Below are 17,012 nucleotides of genomic sequence, written 5' to 3'. Positions count from 1 at the left end.
GCGATTCAATATGGCGGCTAAAATGGCGAAAATGTTGTCAAAAACAGGGTTTTTAGCGATTTTCTTAAAAACGGCTCCAAAGATTTTGATTAAAGTTAAACCTAAGATAGTCATTGATAAGCCCTATCAACTGCCACAAGTCACATATCTGTAAAAATTTTAGGAGCTCCGCCCCATCTATGCAAAGTTTGATTTTAGATTCTCAACTATCAGGCTTCAGATACAATTCAAACAAAATAATTTGAGTGGAAAAGATTGAGCATGAGAATCTCTACAATTAATGTCTAGTAACATTATCACCTAGAATTAAAAATAAGCTAGAAATTTGAGAAAATGTGATTATCCAATTGCAAACTGTTGATTGTATTAAATGATTCACTATGAAGAGATAGCAGACCTTGTGTGTCTCCAGCGTTATTGCCCTGTCACCAGCTGGCTCGAATCTTTGAATAGAAGACTTGAGATGCGCAGGTACACTAGCATCAGGTGATCAATTTTCATAACGGCAAGGAAAGTTGTGTGAGTGCGCCACACCAGATTTTTATCAGTTCCAATGCATTATTTGTTGTCCTATAACCTAGAATGAATTTATTTTCGTAAAGGTTTTTCTTATAGCTTTATTAAATAGTGTGTTATATGGAACACAAATATATTCTTTATTTCCTACGTTTCCTTGATTATTTTGAGTTCTATTCTGTATTAATTTTCCTTTTTGTTTGTTATTGCCATATATTTTATAATTTTCTTCTCTTTTCTGTAATTATCTTCTGACATGGGAATATTTATTAGTCTGTATATCATTGTATTGAAAGTTGAAATTTTTTGTTGCCAAGGATGATTTGAATCTCTAGGAATTATACAATCTGTATGTGTGGGTTTTCTATAAATGCTAAAATAATGTTTGTTATCTTTCATACTAATTGTTAAATCAAGTAAATTTATTTCATGTTCTTGAGCTTCCATCGTAAATTTTATAGAAGGTGATATTGAATTTAAATATAATTCAAAATCTTCATGTGTTTTATCTTCACCATTATACAGATATACCATATTATATCATCAACATATCTGTGCCAATAAATATTTTTCTTTAGAGGATTATTATCATTCATTATTTTAGATTTTTCCAAATTGTTCATGTATGTTAGCTAGATAACCTGATAAAGGGGAGCCCATTGCCAAACCTTCCTTTTGTTTGTAATTTTTCTCATTGAATTTGAAATAATTTTGATCTACACATACTGTTGTCAATGCTATTAGATCTTCTATTTCATCATTATTTATATTATTATCTATCAGATTTTGTTTCAGAATTCTAATTGTTTCATCTGTTGGAATACTAGTGTACATGTTGGTTAGATACATCAAATGATAGGAAAATAGCATCAGTTGGAATTTTCATATCTTTAATTTTTGAACTAAATGATATGTGTTTTTTATGCTATGGTTTTCTCCCATTATTGTCTTTTGAGGTACAATTTTATTCAAAAATTTGCAAACTTTATATGCAGGAGCATTACGATAATTTACTACTGGCCTTATTGGTATTCCAACCTTATGTACTTTTGGTTCGCCTCTAAACATTGGAGATAAATGATTTATCATCTTCATTTTAAATTGTTCTGCTCTGGAGATTGATTTACATTTAGATATGATATTATTTATGTTTTTACTATATTCAAGAGTTGGATCTTTTGTTAAATTTTCAAATTTGTTATCTTTAATGAATTTCTCTACTTTATCATTATAATATGTTTGTTTTATGATAACTGTAGTAATTCCTTTGTCTGCTTTTGTGATAATGGCATCATCATTCTTCAATTTTTTCGAAATGGATTCCACCAGTTCCATATCTTCTTTGGATCTTCGTTGGCTGCCTCTGTTCTATTAAATCAGCTATCCAGCTTTGTCACCTTGTCGAAAAAATAGCTTGTATCAGAATTATTCATAAAAGTTATTCCAATCACCGAATTAATCAACATTATACCTTCATAATATTACAAGAATTATTATTAGATAATCATTATGGTATTGATTTGATTCATTTCAAGTGATTTCACGGTACCGTATGTTTTAGAAATATATGAGAACAAGAAGTAGTACCATTTCTTGAATTTGAATGTTTTGAAATTAACGGTAAACTTGATTCCTACAAAGATGGCTCAGTCTCGGTGCACCCAAGTTGGTCTTAATGTCATGTAAAATGCATTTTCAGATTGGAAGATACCTTTCTATATATATTCTGTTCTGTGGTGTTGCATCTTGCCATTGCCAAGTTCCAAGTTACCTTTTGCCAAATATGTAGCTAATTGGTGTTTTAGTATTTGTTTTTTTGTCTCTGGTAGTTTAGTAGTTTATTTTATTTTAGTCTAATATCAATTCAAATATAAAATACTAAATGGAGTCTGAAGTAAGTAGCCTACTTGAAAACTATACAAGCATTAAATCGAAATAGACGTACATAACCTAAAACTCATTAAGGCCTTTTCCAATAAACCATTACGTTATTATTTATTTTGATTATTTTTATCCTATTACATGTTAATAAAAAATGTCTGTTGTCTTCTCCCAATCATAATATTATTATTATTATGATTTGTAGTGGGCTAAGCTCTAGCTGGTGAGCTCCCCCTGTTATCTCAGTTATTATTGAATATATCGACTCAATTTTTTCTTAATGAAAGAGGAAGACAAAATAAAGCGCGCTAGCATATTTTTATACCATTTGATTCAATTTTAATAGTCTATTAGAAAAAGCTGTTTCAAAACTAACCTTATTTTGAAGAAAGGACGATTCTAAATTATAATTATTTGTATCAACTATTATTAGACATGTCGATAACTAAATAACAATTCTAATCAATGAAATTTAATGTTATTAATATTGAATTTTGTCTAACCTATAATCCTATCATGTTTTTACTAGCACCATAGACTTGTAGAGTTATAGAGTTGCTGCTCTATTCTCTAAAGGTCACAAATTTGAAGCATGCTAAATAGAGTTGTCATCAGTTTTTGAAATTGCTCGATAAGAAAGATTCCGATTTCAACTTGTTTGATTAATAATTACAGAGTTCAATATTCATCTTATTGTTTTTTTTATTGTTATTGTTTTACAAACTTCAATTTGATATATTTAAATTCTAATTTAATCTACATTTTTCCCCATAATTGAAATACTTTTTTTGAAAAATTTGGTAACCCCAATGGGTACTAAATTTGTGAAGTCTCATTTAGGTATTAATAATTAAAGTTTATTTATTCAATCATTCAGAATTATACAACTTACAGAAAAGTACCACAGGCTAACTTATGCTTAAAACGGTTCCAGTTATAATTTCCACTATCTTCAATTTTTAAAAAAAATCCAATTATGGGAAAAAAATAATTTTGAATTAGAATTCAAATATATCAAATTTGAAAAAAAAATATTCTTATTTAGAGGATTAATATCATTCATTATTTTAGATTTTTCCAAATTGTTCATGTATGTTAGCTAGATAACCTGATAAAGGGGAGCCCATTGCCAAACCTTCCTTTTGTTTGTAATTTTTCTCATTGAATTTAAAATAATTTTGATCTACACATACTGTTGTCAATGCTATTAGATCTTCTATTTCATCATTATTTATATTATTATCTATCAGATTTTGTTTCAGAATTCTAATTGTTTCATCTGTTGGAATACTAGTGTACATGTTGGTTAGATACATCAAATGATAGGAAAATAGCATCAGTTGGAATTTTCATATCTTTAATTTTTTGAACTAAATGATATGTGTTTTTTATGCTATGGTTTTCTCCCATTATTGTCTTTTGAGGTACAATTTTATTCAAAAAATTTGCAAACTTTATATGCAGGAGCATTACGATAATTTACTACTGGCCTTATTGGTATTCCAACCTTATGTACTTTTGGTTCGCCTCTAAACATTGGAGATAAATGATTTATCATCTTCATTTTAAATTGTTCTGCTCTGGAGATTGATTTACATTTAGATATGATATTATTTATGTTTTTACTATATTCAAGAGTTGGATCTTTTGTTAAATTTTCAAATTTGTTATCTTTAATGAATTTCTCTACTTTATCATTATAATATGTTTGTTTAATGATAACTGTAGTAATTCCTTTGTCTGCTTTTGTGATAATGGCATCCTCATTCTTCAATTTTTTCGAAATGGATTCCACCAATTCCATATCTTCTTTGGATCTTTGTTGGCTGCCTCTGTTCTATTACATCAGCTATCCAGCTTTGTCACCTTGTCGAAAAATAGCTTGTATCAGAATTATTCATAAAAGTTATTCCAATCACTGAATTAATCAACATTATACCTTTATAATATTACAAGAATTATTATTAGATAATTATTATGGTATTGATTTGATTCATTTCAAGTGATTTCACGGTACCGTATGTTTTAGAAATATATGAGAATAAGAAGTAGTACCATTTCTTGAATTTGAATGTTTTCAAATTAGCGGTAAACTTGATTCCTACAAAGATGGCGCAGTCTCGGTGCCAAAGACCTTAAAGATGCAAAGATTATCTCTTTAAGGTCTTTGCTCGGTGCACCCAAGATGGTCTTGGTGCCATGTAAAATGCTGTTGAGATTGGAAGATACCTTTCTATATATACTCTGTTCTGTGGTGTTGCATCTTGCCATTGCCAAGTTCCAAGTTGCCTTTTGCCAAATATGTAGCTAATTGGTGTTTTAGTATTTGTTTTTTTGTCTCTGGTAGTTTAGTAGTTTATTTTATTTTAGTCTAATATCAATTCAAATATAAAATACTAAATGGAGTCTGAAGTAAGTAGCCTACTTGAAAATTATTCAAGCATTAAATCGAAATAGACATACATAACCTAAAACTCATTAAGGTCTTTTCTAATAAATTATTACGTTATTATTTATTTTGATTATTTTTATCCTATTACATGTTAATAAAAAATGTCTGTTGTCTTCTCCCAATCATCTTATTATATAATGATTTGTAGTGGGCTAAGCTCTAGCCGGTGAGCTCCTCCTGTTATCTCAGTTATTATTGAATATATACTCAAATTTTTTTAAATGAAAGAGGAAGACAAAATAAAGCATGCTAGCATATTTTTATACAATTTGATTCAATTTTAATATTAGAAATAGTTGTTTCAAAACTAACCGTATTTTGAAGAAAGGATGATTCTAAATTATAATTATTTGTATCAACTATTATTAAAGACATGTCAATAACTGAATAACAATTCTAATCGATGAAATTTAATATTATTAATATTAATAGCAAATATTGAATTTTGTCTAACCTATAATCCTATCATGTTTTTACTAGCACCATAGAGTTGTAGAGTTAAGGTTCGAACCCACTAGAACGTATCATACCATGACTGTGCCCGTACCGACACATGCAAAAAAATATTCTTTGCATCATTTGATATGTAATGCACCCATTAGACCGTTCCGTCACCGGCCAAGCACGGAGCGTGCCATGCACGTCCAGGTCAACATTTGTCAGCCAGTATATTTTGTCTGTGACGGAACGCTCCTTGCATGGCACGTGACGCCTGCAAACCCCGTTGTAACCGCATATGCACCGCGTTGGTAACCAGTTCACCGCTACATTCTCTTGCTAACTGACGCGTTCCCAACAACTTCTGACCGGGCATCATACGCGTATCATACGCGTATCATACCCGTATCATACGCGCACCATACGCGTAATGTACTGGCATAGACCGCTGTTGATCCGGTGTAGTGGGCATAGTTGTTATTTTACGTGCCTGGCATGGTCTGACACGGTCCGTGTCTGATACGTTCTAGTGGGTTCGAACCTTTATAGAGTTGCTGCTCTATTCTCTAAAGGTCACTTTATCATTTGAAGCATGCTAAATAGAGTTGTCATCGGTTTTTGAAATTGCTTGATAAGAAAGATTCCGATTTCAACTTGTTTGATTAATAATTACAGAGTTCAATATTCATCTTATTGTTTTTTTATTGTTATTGTTTTACAAACTTCAATTTGATATATTTAAATTCTAATTTAATCTACAGTTTTCCCCATAATTGAAATACTTTTTTTGAAAAAATTGGTAACCCCAATGGGTACTAAATTTGTGAAGTCTCATTTAGGTATTAATAATTAAAGTTTATTTATTTATTCAATCATTCAGAATTATACAACTTACAGAAAAGTACCACAGGCTAACTTATGCTTAAAACGGTTCCAGTTATAATTTCCACTATCTTCAATTTAAAAAAAAATCCAATTATGGGAAAAAAATAATTTTGAATTAGGATTCAAATATATCAAATCTCTAAAAAAAATATTCTTATTCCATCAAAGACCTAACCATTACTGCTGACCACATTTTCTCCTGTATTTAATGCTATTGATGAAGTTGATAGGAAATCTGGAAAATATCAAAAATGTGCCAGTTTTTGCCTGAAAAATGTTGAGAATATTTTTAAATGGAGGTAACCATCACTGCTGACCACATTTTCTCCTGTATCCAATGCTATTGATGAAACCCTTCCTACCAAAGTTTTATTCGACTATCAAACCTTAAGTGATGAAGACTGAGCAAGTCTGAGGGTTGCTTAGTCTTTATCTGGTAAGGCTTTGTTATATTAGGTTGGACTATGCTTGGTTAGAGGGGAGCTCAATGGTTGGGCTGGACTGCATTTGTTAGTTTGAGTTAGGCTTTGTTAGGTTGGGGATAATAAAAAACTCAGGCTACAAAGGTTTGGGTTGAAAAAGGTTAGGTTGGGAGAGCTTTGATTAGGGGAGGTTAGGTTAGAAGTATTTTGCATAGAAAGGATTTGGTTAGGAAGTCTTAGCTTAGAAATGCTTAGGTTGAGAAAATCTTAGGTTAGGAAACTGTTGGGTTGGGAAAAAATTAGGTTAGAAAAAGCTTTGGTTAGGGAAAGCTTTGGTTTGTGAAAGCTTAGGTTAAGAAAAGCTTTGGTTAGGGGAAGCTTCAATTAGGAAATGCTTAGGTTAAGAAAACCACAAGTTAGGGAAAGCTTAGGTTGGGAAAAAAATAGGTTAGAAGAATCTAAGGTTAGGGAAAGCCCATGTTAGGAAAAGATAAGGTTAGGAAAAGCTCAGGTTAGGAGAAGCTAAGGTTAGGAAAAGCTTTGGTTAGGAAAAGTTTAGGTTGAGAAAAGCTTGGGTTAGGAATAAGCTTACGTTGGGAAAAGCTTTGGTTAGGAAAGCTTAGGTTAGGAGAAGCTAAGGTTAGGAGAATCTGAGGTTGAGTAAAGCTTAGGTTTCGGAAAGCTTAGGTTAGGTAAAGCTTTGGTTGGAGAAAGCTTTGGTTAGTGAAAGCTCAGGTGAGGAAAAGCTTTGAGTTAGGAGAAACTTAGGTTAGGAGAAGCTAAGGTAAGGAAAAGCTTAGGTTGGGAAAAGCATAGGTTAGGAAAATTTTTGATTAGGAAAAGTTAAAAATGGGGAAAGCTTAGGTTAGGAGAAGCTAAGGTTAGGTAAAGCTTAGGTTAGGAAAAGCTTTGGTTAGGGAAAGCTTTGGTTAGTGAAAGCTTAGGTTAGGAAAAGCTTTGAGTTAGGAGAAGCAAAGGTTAAGAAAAGCTTAGGTTAGGATAAGCTTAGGTTAGGAAAAAGCTTAGGTTAGAAGAAGCCAAGGTTAGGAGAAGCTAAGGTTAGGTAAAGCTTATGTTAGGAAAAGCTTTGGTTAGGGAAAGCCTCGGTTAGTGAAAGCTTAGGTTAGGAAAAACTCAAGTTAGGTGAAGCTAAGGTTAGGAAAAGCTTAGGTTAGGAAAAACTCAGATTAGAAAAAGCTTAGTTTAGGAGAGATTTGGTCTTGGCCCAGGCTCAGTAAGCTTTGGTCAGACTTGTTCAGGTTAGTAATTATTTGACTTGATTCAAGAGTTCATTCAATTAAAATTTATCATTGTCATAAGAAAATGTGATCAAAAGTAAAAATTTGTACATTGTTCACCTCTTCTTCAACTCCTACTTCTCGAACATTCATTTGAGCAATCGCTTATTTTGAAATCTTTAATTCAGCCATATATGAGTCAGCTGTGCTATTAGCTTCATTATTCACAGTTCATTCTTCATTGTTAACATAACCTCATTCTTCATTAATAACTGAGATAACAGGGGGAGCACATCGGCTAGAATTTTGCCGATTTGTAAAAATTTGACTGAGTCATTGTCAATTGTCATTTGTGAATTTATGATTTGTGATTGTCAATGAAATAAATGAATGAATAAATTAAGGTTTTAGAGCATTATTGAGCAATTGCTACATTACATGATTCATATTCATGATATTCATTAGATTAGATTAGAACATGTTTAATAGATCTGTAAAAACATGTTGATTTCAATCAACAGTTGACCACATTACTTAACCAGCAGTATGTCGGCGATTCTCCTGCTCCCCTAAGTACAATAATGAACACTTGAAACAAAAAGTTCAACAAGATTAAAACAATTGAAACTGGTCATCTCACCATCACCAATATCTCACTAATAATATTGTACCTAAACCTAACACAAGTCTATACTCTAGACTAGATAAAACAAGTTTGAACTTGGACAAAATATCTATGTAGCCCATGTTTTCAATCTGAGCAAAAATTTTAATTGTATTAAACAGTCAAGTGAGCATGCATGAATACATCAACATTTAGCAACAGGTATATTTTGTCCAAGTCTTGACTTGTTTCATCCAGTGTAAAAGTGTCTCAAAACTCATTTTCTAAAATTAAAGCAGTAGGTTATATATTTCAAATGACAGGTAAATCATTAATGCAATCCGTCTTTCATAATATTCAATCTATTATCACAGTAAGATTTACAATAATTTATATTTCTAGCAATAACATTCAATAATCTTCAATATTGTGATAGTCATAGTGGGGTTGCTGGAATTCCACCAGCCCTGAAAACCACCACTTACCAAAAAAATTGTCAGTTTTAACGGACGCCCCCAAAGTGGAATAGTGAAAGACAAACTGGGTCTATATTTTACATCATCTATCATTTTTTGGCAGCACTGAACCTGTATTCCTCTTAGTTTGTAGTAACATTAAAAAGGATGAAAAGTAAAAAGGTCTATTAAAAGTGTTCATTATAGGAGTTATTATTAGTTTTAGTAATACTCTTATATTGGGAAATTTTATCATTTTCTGGGATTCAAATTTATGGAAACATAATGTTAATATCATTTTTCTTGAATCTCCTCCTAGTATCCAACTGTATTGATAACAAAACTAAGATATTCATAGGCTCAGATATAATATGCTAAGATTGGAGAATGTGGTCGATTTGCATTATCTATTTTATAGGTTAGTTCTAATATTATTAATGATCATCATTCTGGCTCTACTCAACTGGAAGATTCCATTGACCAAACCGTTGACTGCTAGACCAGTTACTTGAGATTGATAGTTGAATAAAAAATTTTCCTTCATAATGTTCAACCAACAATATGATTCTTATTTATTGAAGAAATAATCATCTACAGCTCTGTAGAAAGATGCCACTTTTGACCAGTTGGAAAACGTTGTCAACCTTTGGTCAATGGAATTTTTCGGCCGGGGGTGGTGGATTTCCGCGAGTAAACCAAGCTTGGCATGTGTGTGAAGCGACAAGCTGGATAAAAAAAGACCCAGTTTGACCAAGGCCATTGAACAAGAAGTGTGTGGTAAGTGTAGTGATAACATTGTTGATGTGTAGTATGTAATTCATAATTCAACTTGTATATTGTTCATTCGAATTTGCATCAGCTGTGTGTTCAAGTAGCCTTCCACTGCACCAATCACAGGGCCTGTCTCATCCACATTTAGAAGTCTCCTGAAATGGGAGCAGCTGACAGTGGGGTGTGCAAACACTGTTGTGACATTCACCCTATGAAATCAGTGGAAATGATTGGAATGTATTGTTGCCACTCATTCATTCCCAATGTTTTCCATGGTAGATAGTTGTGGTGCAAGTTATCTTACCAGGTTAACTATCAGACCTAATATTTATAAATTTCTATTGCTGAAAATGATAAATTCTGAATTCAATAGATATGATATGTCATGGAATAAATTTTTTCATTATTAAATATATTTTCATATTGAACACATTTGACAATGTGTATTTATTACCTCAACAATATATATGCAATTTTTAGTTCTTGGATTTTACTTTATATTCTTCCCTCCTCATTGTACTCTCTCTCTCTCTCATCCTTCTCCTTCTCCTCATCCTCTTCCACCTCATAATCCTTCACTTCTTCTTTTTCCACTGCTTTCTCATCTTTCTTCTTCTCATCAACATCTGACTCCTCTCATCTCCTCATCCTCCTCCTGATCCTCTATCTCTCACTCCTTCTTTTCTTGTACCTCCTCCTTCTTTCTCACCTCATCCTATTCACCCTCTACATCATCCTCCTCCACCTCCTCTTACTCCTTCTCCTCCTCTGCCTCTCCCTGACCTTATACATTCCTTTTATGTTCTCTTCCCGGCCTTTTATCTTGACTCACATAAAATATCATCTACTAAATTCAATATCATCCATTTTCTTAAATTCCTTTAATTTTGTGTCGACTCTTCCTGGCCTTTTCTCTTGACTTACCTAAATATCCTTATCTACTAAATTTACTTATTTTTGTCTTGACTCTGTTCACAACACTGGAGTGAATCTCATGTGCTTGTTTGTATTTCAGGTGGTAGAATAGCCAAAGTAGTATTAGTAAGGTTGGAGGATTCGTTTGAAGGCTGCAATCAACAGAAGTTATGTCCATACCAGGTAAGAGGGGTGTGTCTGTTTGAAAGTTATTTCCATTTTCTCATAAACTGTATTCGAGATTATTTGTAATTTCTTGTTGTGGAGTAGAATCTTGTTAACGTTTGTGTACCAAACATATTTTCACTGTAGGCTTCCAACAACTCTTTTCACTTTTGTGTCTTTTGATAATGTTGTTTCTCCATTCTATATAGAATATATTACCAGTTTTTAAAGGATATGTTTTAATTATTACAACTCAAGTCTTTCATGTCTCAATAAGTCATAGTGAAAACATGTTCTCCACAGAATATACATATTCATTGAAAAGTAATCTTCATCCGCCTCATTATTACTGTTTCCCTTTAGAATAAATCTTATTTGTTGCAGAACATCAGTGGGAATATCATTGTCTCTCAAATCTAAAACGTCAATGATACTGTTGATCCGTAATACTTCAGAAATAAATTGGAGGGATTCAGGAGTTATCTCACAGTCCCCCAAATCAATAGCTTTCAACCAGTATTAGGTCATCCAGTATTTCATTAGTGATCGTTTGAAATCCAACATCACCTATCATTGGGTTTTTGTTTAGAGTGATTCTATGCAGTGCTGGGAATATTTCAGGATCCGGATGTCTGTATCTCAAACTTTGTTTCCACAGTTCACCTATTCTAATAAGTCACACAGATTTGGTCATTTTCACTTTCCTTGCCCTATTACCATAATAGGTGAGGAAAGTATTGCTTTCCGAAAAAAATTAAGGTTCCCCAGTTTCTAAATTTCTATACGTTTCAAGGTCCGTCCCCTGAGTCCAAAAAAGTGGTTTTTGGGTATTGGTCTGTATTTGTGTGTGTGTATGAGCGTCTGTGTACACGATATCTCATCTCCTGTTCTGAACAAAGCTCAGGCTAGAGCTACCAGAGGACTGTAATTTACTATTCAAATAATCAAATACAAACAAGGGGCAAAATTTAATCTTTAATTTGAGCCAGGTTATTTGTACAGTTAAACTCTGCATTAATGAACAATAAAAAAGAGCAAAAACTCACCAGATTGATTCCAATCTTGTCTACTTGCCCTTCGAAGCCTTTATCAGGTGTTTTGGTCAGATTCAGGGTGGGATGAAATCTGGGAAAAGACAGGTTTGCTTCCGGGCTGCCTTTTCGCATTGATTCTGTGTTCAACTTGCAGGTCATACACTGTGTTTCGAACAAAGCTCAAACTGTATTCTTTATAAATTCAAATCTGATTAAATTAATTCAATTCAATACTATTTATGCTGTTATATTCATAATTCACACACACGACACTCAAACAATTATTTACAAGAAATTTCCGATCGAAATTACATGACAAAATACAAATTCGGTCTTGCACAACAAGACGGGCTGATGAACCAAGATAGACAAAACTAGGACGACTCACAAAAAAACATCCAGAATGCCAAGCAAGCAGGACGGTTTGTGCCGGCGCAAACACAAGCCTGCTATTCGCAGAACCAGTCTGGCATTTTGGCGCTACAGTTCGAATTCTCTGGCCAGACCAGGAAATATAACCACTTGTAATATTTTACTATATAAAGACTTTTTGTTTGAGTATTTTATCATATTATGTAGGCATTGTATTACAAATTATATAATTCGTTCTATCTTAAAGACTGTTATCAATTGACCAATAAAAATGAAAGAAAGGCCCACAATCATCCTTAACAAATCAAGAATCTTTATGTGAAATTCCTGTTAACCAGTTTAGTGGCATCTTAATTTCTGTTTTATGAATTATTCAAAACTGGGTAACAATATTGAAAAATTACCCTATTTCTCCAACTCTTCCACAATCAAGTCTGCTGTAGTAATAATTGTAGTAATTGATTAACATTGATGTTGCTATCCTTGTCTATGTGACAGAGCAGATAGTGCTATTCTTTTCCAGCTCTACTACTTTGCCTGAACGTTTTTCACAACATAGAAATATTATTATTTAACAAAACATTACAATATATATTCTTGGTAAATACCCCTTCTTATTCCTACACTTTGTATTCTCATTCTACATAATAAAAAAAGTTATTCACCAACTGTAATACAGATCTTTCTAGTATGCAGTCTGCTATTCATCTAGAATTATTTCCCTCATAAACCATTGTGAATAATGTAGTCTATAATAATAATACAAGTCATGGCATTGATTGTGAATGTGTATGTGTTGCAGATGGCAACAGTTACTGTTAAAAAGGAGGAGGAGGAGGATGATAGCAGCCAGCAGCCAGCTGCAGTGGAAGATGATTCCAGCCAACAACATTTTCTAATCCCTGGCTACAACATCATCAAAGAGGAGGCATATGGTGAGATGCATTCTATTACTAACCGATTCCTGTTTGACCAGGGTCTACACTCCTTGCTTGGGTGATTAGATTGTGGCCAGCTTCCTTACATGAAGTGGTTTGATGTTTGGGAGTGGAACTCCAGTGTAAATGCTACTCCTGAATGGGCTGTCTGCCACATGTCAACCATGCACATGTACAGAACAAATGTGTAGTGTGTTCAGATTATCCCATAAAATCGCATATATCAATCTAAAGATGTTTATGTTTTTTAAGGGACGGATTCAAAGGTTAAAAGAACCTCACACCTCAACCGAAGCTTATTGTGTGTCCCAAAGTATGCTTGTTGGGCAAACCAACTCCTGTGTCCTTTACTTGGTCCAGGAGTTTTTTCCCTATACCAACATTCCATTCCTCACCTAGTTACTTGCAATCTAAAGATGATTGCCTACAACTTTTTATAAATTTGAACTCCTTTAATCTCATTTATTTCCTCTGAATTATTCAACTTTCATTACGAATGTCTCTATGTAACATCATATTACAAAAAATATTCTCTTGACAAAAAAGATATATTTAGATCATTATTCATAAAGGTATAATTGATAATTATTACTGAGAATTAAGAATTAATAAGATTGTGTCAGATATGCTGGAAGGACTTGAAATACAGCTATCTACTATAGGAGGTGATAAAAGAAAACTCACTCCCCAACATACATGTAACTTTATAATTAAGTTATTATTAATCATTACAGACGATCAAGAGGCTGAAGGAAGTGCAGTGAAGAGTGAACCAGAAATATGGCCTTCAAACTGCAGCACATCTGGCCGAGACTATGCAACAGAAGTGGGTGGACTGAATGAGCATTCAACCTCTCCAGTGGAAAAGTGCACTGAGTCATCTGTGGCTGGTAAACAGACCAAGCTCTACAGCTGTGCTCACTGTAGCTATAAAACACCAAGGTTTAATAATTTGAAGAGACACATTAGAAAACACACTGGAGAAAAACCTTTCAGCTGCAAGTTTTGTGAATATAAATGTGCTGATTCAAGTAGTTTAAAAAAACATATCAGAACTCATACAGGAGAAACAACTCCTAGCTAAGCATTTTCAGGGCCGGTTTCCAAGCTCAGGATTTAGATGAGTTCTAGACTTTAAACAGCTGGAGTCAGAAAATTAGCTTTCCAAAATGGGGTGTAGTCATAGTTTCTATGATAATTTTTTTTCTCATTTCTAGAATTTAGAAACGTTTTTCCTTGTCGAAATGATACATTCCTAAATATTTCAAAATATCTGAAACTTTACACTATTTTTTTTATTTTGTGCTCAATTTTATATTTTTTTTGTAATTTAAACATCGACTATGACTACACCTCATTTCAGACAGCCAATTTTCTGACTCCAGCAGTTTAAAGTCTAGAACTTAGCTAAATCCCAAGTTCCGGAAACTGGCCCTTACAATGGCTAGTCTCGTATAGAATAGTCATGTCCATAAGTCACATACTTTTCAAGATATATGTGAAAACCTAAAAAAATTTTACCTTTGACATTTTAACCCTTCCCACCCCCCTTAGAACAGGGGGTAGTAGGAGTGGAGACTCTTGATATATGTCTATTGTAATATTACATTTTTTTCGATTAAAATCGAATCTTCAATTCAAGATCTATAAAACGTGATAGTAAATATCAGAGTAATCAATATGGGGACAACTTTTTAACTGAGAATTTATCGTAAATAATTGTGTTGCACATTCCATGGTATCACCGAAACTGAGTAACAGAATTAACAGATAAATAGATCATTATAAATATAGAGGATATATATTATATAAATTTAAAATAACAGTTTCGAAATAAAGTTTTATTGAGAACAAATGTAAAATGTAAATTCTAAACTTGTAATTTATAATTTTTTGGAATTTAATATCGGTGACGTGTTCATGATGTCAGCACTGATTTTGAGGTGGGGCTTTGCTTTGTACTTGTTAGCCTCTCTCTAAAAAATGGTGGCTGGCTATGTGTTCTGGTGTTGTGTTCTCTGAATATTTTTCTGTTTAAGTGAATTTTTAATGTTTTAAATTGAGTTTTGAACAGTTTTATGGTGTTCTAATTTTGTATAAAATTGTTTGGTGTGTCTACAAGCCTATAGCCATTGTTTTTCAACTATATAAATGGATAAGTATTTAGCTTGTAATGATGTTAGATGCTTAAGTGTGTAAGGTATTGTTTTATGGATTTGTGTTGTATATTGCCAAAATTCTTTTGAAGATTATAAGTTGGTTTGCTCTGAAAATTGGATTTCTCGTTCATAGGCGATAGATCCATTCATAGTTTATCAAGAATCTACCATTTTTGAGCCGATAACTTCCTGTAGGTTAATAGGTGTGAAATGCTATCCAACCTATTTAGGAGAAATTGGTAGCACGCCACTATCAACTTACCCTAAACAGAGCTGTGGGGTCAAAGATAGTCTGCCAGACATTTCCACTGTACCCTATTTAGAGCATTTATTTCCTGGACTATAAATGTTTAGGGATGAAACAAAAAACAAACATTCAACAATCTCAAAATATTATATTCACATTGTTCATCACACTGAATCTACATAATGGGTGAAAAATCCGAGAACAGCTTAATATCTCATACACAAAGGTAATTTGATGGTGGGTGTGATTGGGGATCTTATTCAAATTGAAAAAACTACTTTACAATGATTTTAAATATCTGGATCCGCCATATGTAATGCAACTTCATTTTTTTAAATAGGAAGGTGGTCATGCAATACATGATTTCGATATGGAATTTCAAGAAAAAATGAATGCCAAAAACCCCATATCGTTATCTCAAACCGTTTAGAAGATATTCACATTATTAATCAACACCACTCATGTATTTCATTTCTGATTTGCATGGTACTGATTGATAATGTGAATATCTTCTGAACGGTTTGCGATATCGATGTACGGTTTTCACCCATTTTTCCTTGAAATTCTGTATCAAAATCTTGTAACTCATGACCACCTTCCATTTTGAAAAATTAAAGTTGCATTCGGTTTGAGATACTGATATGCAGTTTTCACCATTCATTTTTTCTTGAAATTCCATATCAAAATCATGTATCGCATGACCACCTTCCTATTTTTAAAAATGCAGTTGCATTCAAGATGGCGGACCAGATTTTTAAAGTCATTGTAAAGTAGTTTTTTCGTTTTGAGTAGGATCCCCAATCACACTCACCCTCATATTATCTTTGTATATGAGATATTAAGCCGTTCTTGGACTTTTCACCCATTCTGTTTATCAATAGTTTATAAAATATGTTTTCTTAATATACAGTGATATTACACTATCATTAAATTAATATATACTTATCATTTAAATTCATGTTTAGTTCAATTTAATAACTATTATGTATAATATTTACACTTATCAACAAATTTTTCAAGTTATATGAAGAAATCATTGAAGTTCCTTCAAAAATGTGACAGTTTTTCTTCAATTTTCTTTTCACAGTAGTACCACACTTATCACATTATTCTTAAATTCTATTACAAATTTGTTGATTTATGAACAGATTTTTCAAGATTTCACTGTTTTTCTCTCCATTTTTTCAAAACTTTGTGACATCAGTGGTAGGTCTCTTAGGCACTTTGGGAGGTTTTCTTTCAGCAGCCGAGATACCGTCTTTTATACCCCCACACTGTATGGTATACTGTAAGTAACATGAATCAGCATACCTGAAAAATTGGAAAAATATGAGAAATATATTCAAATACAACATACATAGCAAATATACAGAATGGCCCATGAGTTAGTTGACAACAGAACAGTTGTTAACTGTATATTCATTTTATCAAATAACAATGAACACACTATCATGAACATCTATCAGACATAACCTTAAACTAACCTGTGGTAAAAAACCTAAAAAGTTGTGGTTTGTATT

At 32.7% G+C, this 17,012-nt stretch overlaps 1 protein-coding gene across 25 annotated transcripts in view; it reads left to right on the top strand.

The window, feature by feature from the left end:
• The window catches only part of LOC111054622 (gastrula zinc finger protein XlCGF57.1), a 721,792-nt gene that overhangs the window by 596,908 nt on the left and 107,872 nt on the right, over positions 1–17,012 (top strand). For 6 of the 25 annotated variants that reach the window (XM_039440912.1, XM_039440897.1, XM_039440893.1 and 3 more), the window contains exon 1: positions 4,656–4,809. The exons of 10 other annotated variants lie outside the window; for them this stretch is intronic. In XM_039440912.1, coding sequence (XP_039296846.1) covers positions 4,798–4,809 — 12 coding nt within the window. In that variant the 5' untranslated portion in view covers positions 4,656–4,797. Of the gene's footprint in view, positions 1–2,237; positions 2,411–4,655; positions 4,810–9,636; positions 9,669–10,677; positions 10,761–17,012 lie in introns of those variants that run through there. 9 more of the 25 variants (XM_039440914.1, XM_039440915.1, XM_039440917.1 and 6 more) reach the window with 3 other exon arrangements.

The sequence above is a fragment of the Nilaparvata lugens genome, chromosome 14, assembly GCF_014356525.2.
Source record: "Nilaparvata lugens isolate BPH chromosome 14, ASM1435652v1, whole genome shotgun sequence".
In the NCBI taxonomy this organism is placed as follows: domain Eukaryota; kingdom Metazoa; phylum Arthropoda; class Insecta; order Hemiptera; family Delphacidae; genus Nilaparvata; species Nilaparvata lugens.
Note: the sequence above shows the minus strand (reverse complement) of the source record. Positions and strands in the feature narration are given on the sequence as shown.